Raw genomic sequence first — 16,261 nt, forward strand, 5'->3', positions numbered from 1 at the left:
TCTGAGGTCCTGGATCATCTTCACTCTCATTATTCTGAATTCTTTTTCTGGAAGGTTGCCTATCTCCACTTCATTTAGTTGTTTTTCTTTGGTTTTATCTTGTTCCTTCATCTGGTATATAGCCCTCTGCCTTTTCATCTTGTCTATCTTTCTGTGAATGTGGTTTTTGTTCCACAGGCTGCAGGATTGTAGTTCTTCTTGCTTCTGCTGTCTGCCCTCTGGTGGATGAGGCTATCTAAGAGGCTTGTGTAAGTTTCCTGATGGGAGGGACTGGTGGTGGGTAGAGCTGACTGTTGCTCTGGTGGGCAGAGCTCAGTAAAACTTTAATCTGCTTCACTGGTGATGGGTGGGGCTGGGTTCCCTCCCTGTTGGTTGTTTGGCCTCAGGTGACCCAACACTGGAGCCTACCTGGGCTCTTTGGTGGGGCTAATGGCAGACTCTGGGATGGCTCACACTAAGGAGTACTTCCCAGAACTTCTCCTGCCAGTGTCCTTGTCCCCATGGTGAAGCACAGCCACCCCCGGTGTCTGCAGGAGACCCTCCAACACTAACAGGTAGGTCTGGTTCAATCTCCTCTGGGGTCACTGCTCCTTCCCCTGGGTCCCGATGCGCACACTACTTTGTGTGTGCCCTCCAAGAGTGGAGTCTCTGTTTACCCCAGTTCTGTCAAAGTCCTGCAATCAAATCCCACTAAGTCTGATTCTCTAGGAATTCCTCCTCCCCTTGCCAGACCCCCAGGTTGGGAAGCCTGACGTGGTGTTCAGAACCTTCACTCTAGTGGGTGGACTTCTGTGGTATAAGTGTTCTCCAGTCTGTGAGTCACGCACCTAGCAGTTATGGGATTTGATTTTACTGTGATTGCACCCCTCCTACCGTCTCATTGTGGCTTCTCCTTTGTCTTTGGATATGGGGTATCTTTTTTGGTGAGTTCCAGTGTCTTCCTGTCGATGATTGTCCAGCAGCTAGTTGTGATTCTGGTGTTCTTGCAAGAGGGAGTGAGAGCACGTCCTTCTACTCCGCCATCTTGGTTCATCTCTCAGTTCCCTGTTTTAATCAAGGGCAGATGAAGTCAGCCTGCAGGATATTTTATTCTGTGCAATTCAGATCCACTGTCAAGATTCCATTCATCAAAAGGTTGTTTAGGAGACACTATCTGTTGTTGAATTAAAGTCAGTACTTCATATTTTGTTAGAAGATGAGCTGTTGAATCATCTGAGGTGACAATGGCTGCATGGCAGTATCTACATATATGGGAAAATCAGCCAAAGTACCTGACCTAATTTCTTGTTTCCTGAAACATTTTGGTACTATTAAAGATTCCAGAGAAGTCTGTAGGAATGTAAGTACATTTTTCTTTTAAGATAACATATATTCCACCTTGAGAGGTCAATATTATATCTAGAGCAACTCCATTTTGATCACTGCCTATCCAAGCTTATGAAATTTTGAGAGAGGGGGTCTATGACTGGTGGTATTCATTTACCTTTCCTGTTGCTTCCCTACACTAACACATAGCATCCCCCATCCTACTTTTTGGTGGAGACAGAAACATCCCTTCCTAGGTGTGAAATGATAGGGATTTTAGACTTTTGAATGTCTTGACTGTTGTGGTGTAAGCCATATAAAAAGTTGTTAGTGCGGCATTCCCTGGTGGTCCAGTGGTTAGGACTCTGCACTTCCACTGCAGGGGGCATGGGTTCAGTCCCTGGTTGGGGAACTTACATTCTGCAAGCCACAAGGTGCAGCCAAAAACAAAAAAAAAAGTTGTTAGAATTGAATCTAATTAACCAGGGAATCAACTGATTTTTTACAAGGGAAAGATACTAGAGGGAACTGTGTAGCACTCAAAGGAAAGTGGCTACAAACCCAACAGTTAGTTTTATTATATGTTTTAGCTAAATCACATGAAAATCTCATTAGGTATTAGACTCATACCAAGGACTAACTGAAGATAAAAAGAGCAATATTAAGAATGGGGCCTTACAAGTATTGTGGTCAAGAGGTACCCAGAGTCTTAAACCAAAAGAGAAGAAGAAAAATAACTAGAAAAATAAAGAACAAGAGCATACATATTAAAGCATGATAATCTGTGGTTCTTGGTATTTGGGTCTAGTTCTGTGGGTCTTGAGTAGGAGCTGTTTACTTCATGCAGTTTTTAACTTGATCTGAAGGGCTTGGGTGGATGTTTCTCCTATCTGGAGTTTTCTACTTCTGCGGATTCCTAAGACTCCTCAGATGAAGGTCTTTGCCTGTAACATTCTTCCAGTGTGGTGGTTCCAAAACATGTCTGTGAGTTGTTGGCACTCCTTCCATCAAAAGGTGGGGACTATGTCCCTACACCCATGAACTGGGGTGGGCTTTGACTATCTTGTCTAATAGAATAAGATAGAAGCAATGTTGTATGACTTCCAGTTGTCCCTGGGGCACTCAGTCTAGGAGACTTCTGCAGTTCTCTAAGGGACCTGCTTATCTTGGGGCTGCCATGTGGAGATACCATGTGAAGATGAGAGGGAGGGAAGGAGGGGAGGAGAGAGAGAGATGAGGAAAAGAAGAAGAAGGAGGAGGAGGAGGAGAAAAAGAAGAAGAAGAAGAAAAAGAAGAGGGAGAAGAAGAATGGGAAGGGGAGGAGGGGGAGAGATGAGAGGGGAAGGAAAGAAAGGGGAGGGGAGGGGAGGACAGGGAAGGGGAGGGGAGAAGAGATGGGTCTGAGGGTCCTAGCTCTTTCAACTCCCAGTTGGTTGAGTCTTCCCAGCCCAGGCACCAAACATGAGTGAAGAAACATTTGAGATGACACTAGCCACAATCTGGCTGTGACCTCATATGAGACTCTAAATGCTAACTGCCTAGCTGAGCTCAGTTAATTCCCCAGATTTTTTAATAAATTTATTTATTTTATTTATTTATTTTTGGCTGCGTTGGGTCTTCGCTGTTGCGCGTGGGCTTCCTCTAGTTGCAGCGAGCAGTGGCTACTCTTCATTGCGGTGCACGGGCTTCTCATTGCAGTGGCTTCTCTTGTTGCAGAGCATGGGCTCTAGGTGCACAGACTTCAGTAGTTGTGGTGTGCAGGCTCAGTAGTTGTGGCTTGCGGGCTCTAGAGCACAGGCTCAGTAGTTGTGGCGCATGGGCTTCGTTGCTCCGCGGCATGTGGGATCTTCCCGGACCAGGGCTCAAACCCATGTCCCCTGCATTGACAGGCGGATTCTTAACCATTGTGCTGCCAGGGAAGCCCAATTCCCCAGATTTTTGAGCAAAATAAAATGGTTGTTATTGTTTGAAGTCGCTCTTTTAGGGTGGTTTGTTATGCTCCAAGAGACAACCAGAACACAATGAATTGATGATGACTTGTTTCCATCTAATTGAGAGACTTGAATCCGGGTCTCAGTACCTTGGAATTTTACTGTCATGTAACTTGATAACAGCACTTGCTAAGGTCCTTTCTATTGAAATTGTTCTCTGATCTTCTTCATAATCTAAAACTCCTGGTCTAAGATTATGTAGAAGCTGATTAGGTGACTGGTGAGGACAATGGCCATGCATACCTTTTGGTAGCAAGACTAAACAGCTTTCCCTAATTTATTATATTTAGTACTGTTATCAGAATAGAGGAGAGTAGTATACTCTATTGAGGATTAATTCATAATTATCCTAAGGGCATCGAAAAAAACTCCATAGTCTTTAATTTAGTTCATAAAATGTATTACACACGCTATCAGTTGCAAGAACATTTAAACCTGGAAATCTGTAAGTAAAATCTTTTGTAGACTGTTATAGTACAGTCTTTGTATATGAACATTAGTATGCTTTTTTTAACTGGAGAAATACATTATTGAAACATATGTAGGGACTTCCCTGGTGGTCCAGTGGGTAAGGCTCCGTTCTCCCAATGCAGGGGGCCCAGGTTCGATCCCTGGTCAGGGAACTAGATCCCGTATGCAGGCCGCAACCAAGCGTTCACATGCCACAACTAAGAAGCCCACATGTCGCAACAAAGATCCTGTGAGCAGCAACAAAAACCCAGTGCAGCCAAAATAAATAAATAAATAAATAAATAAATAAATAAATAAATAAATAAATAAATATTAAAAAAAGAAACATATGTATATTAATGACTTACTTATACATAGCACAGGGAATTATAGCTATCATCTTCTAATAACTTATAATGGAGTATAATCTGCAAAAATGCTGAGTCACTATGCTGTATATCTGAAACTAATATAATATTGTAAATCACTTATACTTAAAAATTAAAAAATTTTTAAAGTAAAAAAAATAACTTACACAAAATTTAACTTCAAAAGACTGAACTTTTTTAGCTTGTAAGTTTTCTTTTATCCTAAATTTGGTAAACATAAGAGCTCTCATAGCAGTTTTGGGTCCATTACAATGTGGAGAATGTGAAATAAACTTAATTATTTCTATTAGGTTTCCTTTTTTTTTCTTTTTTGTACTGAAATAAGATGCATAGAATTAACATCTCAATTACATAGAATTAACCATTTGAAAATGTACAATTTAATGGTATTTAGTACATCTGCAGTGTGTTGCAGCCACCACTTCTGTCTAGTTCCAGAACATTTTTATCACCCCAAAAGAAAATCCACATTAAACACTCACTCCCATCCCCCACCCCCCATGCACCCTAACAACCACTTTCTGTCTCTGGATTTACCTATTCTGGATATTTACATATAAATGGAATCATAAATATGTGATCTTTTGTGTCTGGCTTCTTTCACTTAGCTTAATGTTTTTGAGGTTCATCTATCTTCTAGCATGCATTACTATTTCATTCATTTTTATGGCTTAATAACATGCTACACTGTTTTTATTATTGTAGCTTTGTAGGAAGTTTTGAAATCAGAAACTGTGAGCTCTCCAACTTTGCTTTCCTTTTTCAAGATTGTTTTGGTCATTCAGTGTCCCTTGCAATTCCATATGAATTTTAGGATCAGCTTTTCTATTTCTGCACAAAAGACCATTGGGATTTTAATGAATTGCACTGAACCTGAAAATTGCTTTGGGTAGTATTTCCATATTAACAGTATGTCTTCCTATCCATAAATAAGATTTGTCTTTCTACTTATTTAGGTCTTTAATTTCTTTCAACAGTATTTTATAGTTTTCAGTGTATACCCTGAAAATCCTCTTGGTTAAATGTATTCCTAGGTATTTTATTATTTTTGATGTTACTATAAATGGGACTGTTTTCCTAAATTAATTTTCAAATTTTTCATTGCTGGTGTATAGAAATACAACTGATTTTTGTGTGTTCATCTGGTATCCTGTAATTTTGCTGAATTAATTTATTAGCTCTAACTATTTTTTATGGATTCCTTATATATACAATTTTCTATATATAAGACCATATCTTCTGCAAAAAGATATACATTTACCTCCTCTTTTCCAATTTCGATACCATGTATTTCTTTTTCCTTGCCTAATTTCTATGGCTAGAATTTCCAGTATAATGTTGAAAAGAAGGGGCAAAAGTAGGTATCCTTGTCTTTCCTGATCTTAGGGGGAAAGCTTTCAGTCTTTCACCATTAAATATAGTGTTAGCTGTAGGTTTTTCCATACATGTCTTTATTATGTTGAGAATGAAAATATTCCTACTTTGATGAGGGTTTTTTTTTTTTCTTTTCATATAAGGATGCTGGATTTTGTCATATGCTTTTTTCCCCCCACTAACTGAGATGATCATGTGTTTCTTCTTCATTCTATTTATATGCTGTGTTATATTGATTGATTTTTGTATTTGAACCACCCTTGCATTCTTGGGATAAATCCCACTTGGTCTTCATGTATAATCTTTTAATAAGATGCTGGATTTTGTTTGCTAGTATTTTGTTAAGGATTTTGTATTCCTTGTACTCCACATATTCATAAGTGATATTGGTCTACAGTGTCTTCTTGTGACAGTCTTCCTTTTTTAAGTTGAAGGGGCATATCTTCTTGTTACTTGGTGGCCATTCCAAGAAAGCCAAAGATAGTTTATGGAAAAAAATGCATTGTTCTAAATTTGAGGACTTCTTGCTGGAATCCATCTTGGCTGAGTGATGCGCGAACCATTAGGAAGGACCCTGAGTCAGAACGATTGGCCAGAGACAACCCGGAAACTAACCCTGTTACCATAAAGCCTGAAACTGTGAGCCACGTGGCAGAGCAGTTCTCCTGGGTTCCCTTACCCTGCTGCTCTCCACCCGGGCACCCGTTCCCAATAAAGTGGACATATGAACTATATATATTCTCTCCCCTGCTAGATTTTGCTCAGTGACATATATGTAGATATGTATAATTATAAATAACATAGACTAGTGGTGTAAGTACTAAATAAGTCATTCAAGTCAGTTAATGACATAGAAAGGAAATTCTCACATGTATTGGACTGGTTGGGAAAGAAAAGAAGGTAGAATTTAAGGTGGTCTTTTAAAGTTAAGGTAGACTTGGGACTTCCCTGGTGGCACAGTGGTTAAGAATCCGCTTGCCAATGCAGGGGACACGGGTTCGAGCCCTGGTCCAGGAGGATTCCACATGCCGTGGAGCGGCTGGGCCCGTGCACCAGAACTACGGAGCCTGTGCGCCACAACTGCTGAAGCCTGTGCACCATAACTACTGAAGCCCACGCACCACAGCTGCTGGGGCCCATGCACCTGGAGCCCATGCTCTGAAACAGAGAGAGGCCACCACAGTGAGAAGCCCGTGCACCACAATGGAGAGTAGCCTCCACTTGCTGCAACTAGAGAAAGCCCACACACAGCAACAGAGACCCAACGCAGCCAAAAATAAAATAAATTAATTAAAAAAATAAAAAAATAAAGTTAAGGTAGACTTGAGATAGAGAAGCAGGGAGTGGGAAGAGCTGGAATCTCAGGTGAAGACAACTTGGGGGAAGATATGAAGCAATTTTGGTGGCTGCAGGGCTCAGGGAATAGTGTTGAAGATACTGTTAGGTCTTGGGAGACAGGTTAAAGTTGGACTAAGTTAAGGCTTAGAACTAGACTAAGCAGATTGGATAAAGAAAAGGATGTAAAATGAGGGAAAGAGAAGAATGTAGAGATAGGAATTGATATTGTAGTGAGAGGAAGAGGAAGGAGAGTTACCTCACCTCTTGAGGTATCTCTGAACCTCAAGCTGTAGTGACATTAAAAATGGGAAAGAGAAGCTATACTTATAATCAAACAAACAAATAAATAGGCATATTTGATGTCTACCTTGTGCAAAGTTCTTGAACAGTGTTTCCCAAAAGATGGCTTAGGAATTCCTGTGGTTTCTTATATACCTTTCTCGAAGTTTCTTGTATTAATATTTAGAATATGACAGTATCTGTCTTCTGTTTCTTTTGTGAATTATCATAGTTAAGACAAGTGCTATGTCCAAATGTGCTGAATTAATTATGAGATTTCTGAAATTAATTTTTAACTATGTAATATATGAATATGTTCTTGTAAAAAATGAAAACAATTCAGACACAGCTTAAGGGCACCAATTCTTATCCTCTCTTATTTACATACTTATGAATTCTTATAAAATATATATTTTATAAAACAAACGTTATACTGTACTTTTTTTTTTGCAACTTAAAAAAAAAAAACCAATCCACCATTGGATTTATGAATCTTTTAAACTGCTGCATGTATTCGGTAAGATGAAGTATCACAATTGATTTAGCCATTTACTTGAAGAAAGTCCCAACTCTTCACTGTTACTGAGCTGGACCACACAACTAGCATTTGGCGCCTTGTGCAAACACGCTGGTGTTCAAAGGATTTTTAATTACCCCTTGGTAAAGATAGTTTCTCCCAGGAGGCGGGTCCTAAGCCTGGCAAACCCCGCCCCGCCTCCGGCCCAGACCCGGGGGCACGCCCCCCGACCGCCTCTCCAGCGCGCGTCTCTTCCCCGCCCCTTCCGCTCGGCCTCGGCTGAGCCTGTTCGGTGGGCGGGGCGTGGGTAGGCCGTGACGTCACTGCCGGCTGGACGCCATCTTGCTGGTTTGCAGCCGATCTTGGATGTGGCGGCAGGGGTGGTGAGGGCGTGGGGAAGGGTGGGGTGAGGGGGCGAGGCCGCGGCGAGGGCGGTGAAACTCTCCTCCCCCTCAGCCCCACCGCGTGGGACGGCGTGAGCGCGGTATCGGAGGGATGTCCGCCTTCTCTGAGGCGGCGCTGGAGAAGAAGCTGTCGGAGTTGAGCAACTCGCAGCAGAGCGTGCAGACCCTGTCCCTGTGGCTCATCCACCACCGCAAACACTCGCGGCCCATCGTCACCGTGTGGGAGCGGGAGCTGCGGAAAGGTGAGTCGGCCGCGCCTCTCGGCCTCTCCCCGCCGCTCCCCGCCACCCGGCCAGTTCCCTGGCATCCCCGGGACCACCCCCCTCCTTGGGAGCCCCACTCCCTTAGCGACCCCAACTCCCGGCTGCCCCGCACCCCGCCTCCCCAGCGCCCCGGGCTCCCTGGCGTCGGTGGTCTGCGGGCCAGGAGGAGCGGCGTGTACTGCGCTTCCTGCAAAGTCGACGTTTAGTAGGTGTTGTTGAAGAAGGTATTGTATAAAGGATTAACATTTCTATTGGTTTAACGCGGAAACGGTAGCCAGGGGCTCTGCACTCCGCACCTAATTACAGTCAGAAATTTAGGCAGTCAGGTGTTTTCGCTGGGTACGTTATAATGGAGGATAGAGGAGGGGAAAGATTGGTATGGGGAGGTACTTCCATTATTTCTGTAACACATCAACTCAAACTTGTAAAATTAAGGGGAATCATAGTTTTAGAGCTGGGGAGTGTAAAATAAGATGCGTGATGCAATAGAAAGAACTCTGAATTTGTAGATTTTAGAGGAGATGGATTAGGGAGATTTCTTAATTTCTGGATTGCAAGTGCCTCACCTGAAAATGAGGGAATTAGATTAAGTTGATCCAAGGTCCTTTCTTGCTCTATGATTAGATGCCTCTAGGGCAGCGTCTTTATTTTACAAAGCATTCTATAGTGCTCCTGTAAATAAAGTTAACTTTTTTTCAGCTGTAGTCTGCTGTCACTAAAATATCTAGAAAAATCATTTCACTACTGCAGAGCAGATTTATCCGTAAGAACTGATTGTATGATGGTACGACTGAAAATTAAAATATTTCATTTGCTTAGTCTGAATTTGTACCTTAATTCTTATTTCATTGGATAAAGAGAATGGGCACTCTTAATTGTTGTTTCAGACATCTTGATGTACCTGATATGATGGTTATTTATTAATTGTTTTAACAAGCCGTTATTAATCAAGTAGATGCTTGTGTACTGATCCGTATGAAAGCCACATGATGTATTAATATCAGAGCCAGAATGTGGCATTGGCTATATAGAATGGAGACATTCTGTATATTTTCTTGTGTATTTGCTTGTGGTTAATCCCTTAGAACAGTGGTCCCCAACCTTTTTGACACCAGAGACTGGTTTCATGCAAGACAGTTTTTTCACGGACCTGGGGGGGAGTGGGATGGTTTGGGGATGATTCAAGAGCATTACATTTATTGTGCACTTTATTTCTATTATTATTACGTTGTAATACATAATGAAATAATTGTACAACTCACTATAATGCAGAATCAGTGGGAGCCCTGAGCTTGTTTTCCTGCAACTAGATGCTCCCATCTGGGGGTGATGGGAGACAGTGATGCCCTAAGTGTGTTGCTTATGTCCAGTCTACTCCGTAAGATGCAGCTTAATTGTCACTTGCCACTCACTGATAGGGTTTTGATATGAGTCTGCAAGCAGTTGATTTATTATGGTCTCTGTGCAGTCAAACCTCTCTGCCAGTGGTAATCTGTATTTGCAGCCGCTCCCCAGTACTAGCATCACTGCCTCAGCTCCACCTCAGATCATCAGGCATTAGAGTCTCATAAGGAGCATGCAACCTAGATCCCTAGCGTGCGCAGTTCACAGTAGGGTTCATGCTCCTATGAGAATTTAATGCTGCTGCTGATCTGACAGGAGGTGGAGCTCAGGTGGTAATGCGAGTGACGGGGAGCGGCTGTAAATACAGATGAAGCTTCGCTCACTTGCCCACTGCTCACCTCCTGCTGTGCAGCCCAGTTCCTAACATGCCATGGACCAGTACCGGTCTGTGGCCCAGCAGTTGGGGACCCCTGCCTTAGAAGAAGTTGATGTAGAGCCCTGTTTTTCACTTCATATGTAAGTGTATGTGTATTGGCTCTCATGGAGGAATTCACCTGTGAGTGGCCGAAAAGGTTTGAGAAACACAGATATAAATGTCTGGCAAATAGCTGTGAACTTTGAGAAGGCAGAAATTGTCTTTGCTTTTCTACCTTACTAGATATGAAAATCAGCAACAGGTTTATATTTGGGGGTGGGGTGGGGAGGGGAGAAAGAGCATAAGGATTGGTACCCAGATTGTTCTTAAGAACTACCACAAATCAGTAGGAAAATCGCCATACTGTTAAAGGCATTTTACATAAGCGGAAACACCTGAAAGGCCAATAAATGATACTCAATCTTACTAATCAAGAAAAAATAAATCAATGAAGTACCACTTTAGACCCTTTGGTTTGCAAAATTAAAATTATGATAGGAAATGCCCTGGCAGTCCAGTGGTTAGGACCCGGCGTTTTCACTGCCTGGGGCCCCAGTTCGATTTCTGGTTGGAGAAGTAAGATCCCGTGGGGTACAGCCAAAAAAAAAGAAAAGAAAAAAAGGTGTGACAGTACCAAGGATTGGTGAGGATGACAGGAAACAACTCTCTTACACTGCTGATTGTAGTGTAAAAAAGGAGATGAACTTAGCAACCTCTAATGAGGTTGAAGGTATATGTCCTTTGGCCTACCAGTTCCATGAATATATCCTGGAAACTCAAGAAATTATGTTTATTGTAGCCTCATAATAAGAAAATTAGATAAACACTTTTAACATCTCATTAGTTAGAGTATGGACAAATATATTTTGTCTTTCATACAATATAATATAATACTGTCCAACAGTTTTTGTGAATGACTAGAGCTGCATGAAACAACATGACATGAATGTTGGGCTAAGAAAGCAAGGTGCAGACCAATATGCTATATAGTGAAAGTTTGAAAACATGCAAAACAATACTCTATATTGTTTACAGATATCTGTAGCTAGAACATGCATAGAAATGATTAACACGATAGTCCAAGATAGTGGCTACCATAAGGAAGAGAGGGAATGAAAATGGATCTGTGTTAACTTATAGTACATATATATGAAACATTTTTTGAAACAAATGGAAAATGATAAGATGTTCTATTAGCTGAGTTGGGGGATGCTTTCATATGTTTAAACGTTTCATAAATAGAAAGAATTAAAGGCATATAAACAGCTGCTTTAGGAGGAGAGTAGTGTTGGATGATGATGGTGATGATAGAAATGGTGGTAATAGTGGAGGTGATGATCATGCTTCTACTGCTGCTGCTGCAGTCCTCAGTGTGGTGTGGGCTTTTCTGCCAAGGGTTTCCTTTCCTTGACACATGATTGTGCCTTTGTAGGGTGTAGCCATTATGTCTTCCCCATTCTCTGCAGTTTTGCTCATCAACTTTAGGATCCTATGTTTCCTTTAGCATAATGATAATGACAGTTATTTACTGAGTACAAGGCATTGTTTTAGACACCTTACTGTGATATCTTGACTCCTCACATTATCTCTGCAAAGTAAGTATTTTTGAAAGGAATTGATCAAATTTGAAATGTCAAGAAATAAACTAAGGAAAATTAGTTGAACATTTTGTATTAAGCTAGGCATTCTTTAGTTTCTTGAAGTATTTAAAGACGACAAAAATGTGACATTGGTAGGAAAAGTTACTGCTCAAAATATGAGAATGAGTAGGTAAAATGATACATCAGTTATGGTAATCATGCAGTTGTGAAGATTTCCCCTTTGTCTACTTTTCTTATTTTTGTCTCCTTTAAAGAAAGATAATTTCTTTTTGGAGGGATATACCCCATGGCCCTTATGAAGACCAAAGTAGCTATAATTTCCCTGATAAATGCAATAGAGTGTAACCAAAAACATAAGTGACCATTTTGTTGTTTTGCAACAGCTCTATTGAGTTATAATTAAGATACCATACAATTCACCCATTTGGTTTTTAGTATATCATATAGTTGTAAAACCATCACCACAATAAATTTTAGAACATTTTCATAACCCATGCCTTTTAGCCATCATTCCCGCTTCCCCACCTCTAGGCAACCACTAATTTACTTTGTTTCTATAGATTTGCCTTAAATGGAATCATAGTCTTTTGTGACTAGGCTTCCTTTGGTTAGGATAATGTCCTCTAGGCTCATTCTTGTTGTAGCATGTATTTGGTACTTCATCCCTTTTTATGGCCAAATAATAATCCATTGTATGCATTTATCCATTCATCAGTTGATAGACATTTGGGTTGATTCCACTTTTTGGCTATTATGAACAATACTGCTATGGACATTTGTGTACAAGTTTTTGTGTGGATGTGTTTTAATTTTTCTTGGATATATACCTAGGAATAGAATTGCTAGGTCATATATGAACTCTACATTGAACGTTTTGGGGAGTTGCCAGACTGTTTTCCATAGTGACTGCATCATTATACATTCCTGCCTGTAGTGTATGGGGTCCAATTTCTCCACATCTTTAACAACACTTATTATTATCATCTGTCTTTTTGATTATAGCCACCCTGTTGGGTGTAAAGTGTCTTGTGGTTTTGATTTGTGTTTCCCTGATGACTAATGATGTTGAGCATATTTTCATGTGCTTATTGGCCATTTGTATGTCATCTTTGGAGAACTGTCTATTCAGATCCTTGCCCATTTTAAAATTGCATTGTCTTTTTTTTTTTAATTTTAGAATTTTTTTTTATACAACAGGCTCTTATTAGTTGTCTTTTATTATTAAGTGTTCTTTATGTATTTTATTTTATTTTATTTTTTAAATTTATTTTTATTTTTTAAAATTTATTTTTACATCTTTATTGAAGTATAATTGCTTTACAATGGTGTGTTAGTTTCTGCTTTATAACAAAGTGAATCAGCTATACATATATCTTTATGTATTTTACATACAAGTCTGTTATCAGATCCATGACTTGCAAATATTTTCTCCCATTCATTGGGTTGTCTTTTCACTTTCTTAATACTGTCTTTTGAAGGTGATTGTTTTAAACTCTGAACTTCTCAGTAGTGGGCTAAATTATAAATTAGACCACTAATTAAATTATATGTTGCATTAATTGCTGTAGAAATATCATCCATGAATGTACCAGAATTTACAAAACAACACTGACAGGCTCTTGCCTACATGCAAACACTAGGCTCTTGCCTACATGCAAGTACAAGAACAACAGATCTCTGCAAGAGGTGTAGAAAGAGAATAGGTAGGAGGAAGTTCTTTGCAGTTGATTAGAGTTGCTGCTTTCAGTAGTCTAGTTGATTGAGTCCTTTACACTTGCCTCTTGTATGTTATTCATATTTGAGTCTTAACAAAATCATAATTGCCTCAACCCTTTAGAGTATGTTAATTCACCCTGTGTTTATTATCTTATATATGTCTAGCATTGGATATATTCCAGTAATAAAACAATGTTTTGTTTTGTTTTGGCCATGCCGCGTGGCTTGCGGGATCTTAGTTCCCTGACCAGGGATTGAACCCGGGCCACAGCAGTGAAAGTGCCAGGTCCTAACCACTGGACCGGCAGGGATATATTTATATGTCAAATATATTTCAATTAAAAAAATAAATAAAAAGAAAGAAAGTTGGTCCCTGCCCTCATAGAATTTGTAGTCTCATGGGGAGGGCAAACAATGAACAAGAAAATTGTAAATATAAATTTTGTATTAAGTGCATTTAAGGGAGGAGAACCTTAAGTAGTTAGATGGTGAGGGAAATGATCTCTGTAAGGTGACCTTCAATTAAAGACCTCTCTGAACCAGCTATTCCGTAAGTGGGGAGGAGGTATTCAGCTACTGGGGTATGTGAAGATGCTGAGGCAAGAAATAGCTTGGAATGCAAAGAACCAAACCTGGGAATGTTCAGCCCTTGAGTGCTTGTTACGGTTTTTCTCCAACTGGCAACAATTAAACTGCCTAAAGTTTAGATTTTCCTTCTATTTGTAATCACTTGTTAAAATCAGTACTTTGTTATCAATAAACTGTATTAGACATCTTTCAGGGAACTAATTATCACTTTATATTGTATTATGGACTGGGGGGTTATGTGTTGGTTATGAAGTAGATAGTGGGTTCCTATAGGTGGTTGTTTTCCTTTTCCAAGTTTTAGCCTGCATAATCTCAACATATTGCCTTTGATAAAGGTTCTTAAATATGTCGAATTAACATTTATATTCATGAATATGGCTTTAGGTTTGTAAGTGGTGCTAAAATAAGTACCGTATATTCTTAGATGCTCTATTTGGTTTTAGAAAAATACAAAAGGTTAAAGAACATTTTTCATCTGCTTTAAAAACATGTAGTCATATAAATCCTTAAAACGAAGAGATTCTGTTTTTGAATTGACAATTCAATGGCTTTTATATTGTCTAATACTGTTATTTTGGACAATACTATTATACTTTTTTGTAGCTAGAATTAAACAAGTAAGTTAGACAGTGTTTATATTTTGTTAGTTACACTAAGAATTTGTTTTTCTCAAATCTGTATGACTTTTATGCACCCCAGTGTAGTCGTCATCCAGCTGTAACAGTTATATTCTTTGTTAACAACTTTAAAAAAGTTAATTTCTTAAAATATCATCAAATATCCAGCTAGTATTTGTTTCCTTGATTGTCTCACTTTTTTTTTTTTTTTAGCCAGTTATTTGAATCAGGATGCAAGTAAAGTTTCTTCATTGCATTTGATTATTATATTTAAGTTCCTTTACGTCTATGGATTCCCTCTTTTATTTTAAATTTATTCTTTGAAAAAATCACATTGGTTGTTCCATAGATATTCTCAGGGTCTAGACCAGGGATTATCGACTGTATGATTAAAGGATCCCTTTATTTTTGTAAAAATTATTAAAGGCCCCAGATCTTTCATTTATGTGGTTTATATTTATTGGGAGTTATATTAGAAAGTGAAACATTGAAAAATATTTATTTAATAACTATTATTTTAAAACTGTGGTACTAAATTGATTTTATGTTAACATAAAATGATGTTTTTAATGAAAAATAAGTTAAAAATATTAGAGAAAGGAGTGATTGCTTTACATTTTTGCAAATCTTTATGCCTGTCTTAATTAAAGACAGCTGAATTCTCATGTCAGGTTTTGCATTCAGTCTTCTTGTGATGTATATCACATAACCTGAGGAATATACTAACTGTACACAGGTGAGAGGATGAGAGCGAAAAAGACAAATAATGTCTTAGTATTATTGTGAAAATAGTTCTGAGTTCATGGACTCCATGAAAGGGTTTTGAGGACCCACCAACAATTCACAAACCAGATACTAAGAGCTAGACCATTTCCTATTATTGGTAGTTAGGTCAAGAGGCTAGCACACATTGCTTTGCCTTAAGCAGACATATTCCTTCCAAAATGTTAATTCCTACTCAGTGTGAACTTAAACCAAATTTATGAAATTTCCCTTTGGGTTATAATATAATTTTCTTTAGGTTCTCTTTCCTATAACATACAGCTTTTAAAAAAATCGATGATTTGCTGTTGTTTTTACGGCTCCAAAATTTAAGCAAATTATCCTTAAATTTCCAAGAAAAATAAAGGTATGCACCTACATTAAACAAACATAATTATAGTTCATAATTTTACAAGTGTATTTTTGAATAAAATGAAATTTTCATTTGATATGTAAAAGTTTCTCCTGTTGGTTTCCTTTACTCAGCAAATACCTATTGAGCTCTTGCTCTGTTGCTAGACAAGGATGATTCAGTGGATAAGGGAGACAGCTTACACATCAGTCAGGGCAACAGACTCTGCTAAATTAGTAACTTCATAGTGATACAAAAGAGAAATATCAATATAATTGGGAAACTAGCTCAGTTTAGGCAATCAGGAAAGGCTTCTTTGATTTGAGATTTGAAGTAAAGAATTTACTAGGAGCTGTACAAAGTATGTAGACATAGTTTTTACTGTTGCTTTAATCGTTTGAATGTGGTTTTATGTCAAACAAAGATTATTTGACATTTTAAATGTAACATTTCAGTTCACAACTCCTTTTTGGAACTAGACAGGATAATAAAGTAAATATTTTAGGTAGACTTTTAATGTTTTATGTCTGCAAAGAACTTTAAGTGATTTAAGATT

At 39.0% G+C, this 16,261-nt stretch overlaps 1 protein-coding gene across 2 annotated transcripts in view; it reads left to right on the forward strand.

Annotated features, from left to right (window-relative positions):
• The first annotated feature begins 7,961 nt into the window (after positions 1-7,961).
• Positions 7,962-16,261, forward strand: part of RPRD1A (regulation of nuclear pre-mRNA domain containing 1A) — a 72,523-nt gene continuing 64,223 nt past the window's right edge. The window contains exon 1 of one of the 2 annotated variants that reach the window (XM_082354093.1): positions 7,962-8,289. In XM_082354093.1, coding sequence (XP_082210219.1) covers positions 8,139-8,289 — 151 coding nt within the window. In that variant the 5' untranslated portion in view covers positions 7,962-8,138. The remainder of the gene's footprint in view (positions 8,290-16,261) is intronic. The other variant, XM_082354092.1, reaches the window with a different exon arrangement.

This window comes from Balaenoptera borealis, assembly GCF_965194805.1.
Source record: "Balaenoptera borealis genome assembly, chromosome: 14".
Classification (NCBI taxonomy): domain Eukaryota; kingdom Metazoa; phylum Chordata; class Mammalia; order Artiodactyla; family Balaenopteridae; genus Balaenoptera; species Balaenoptera borealis.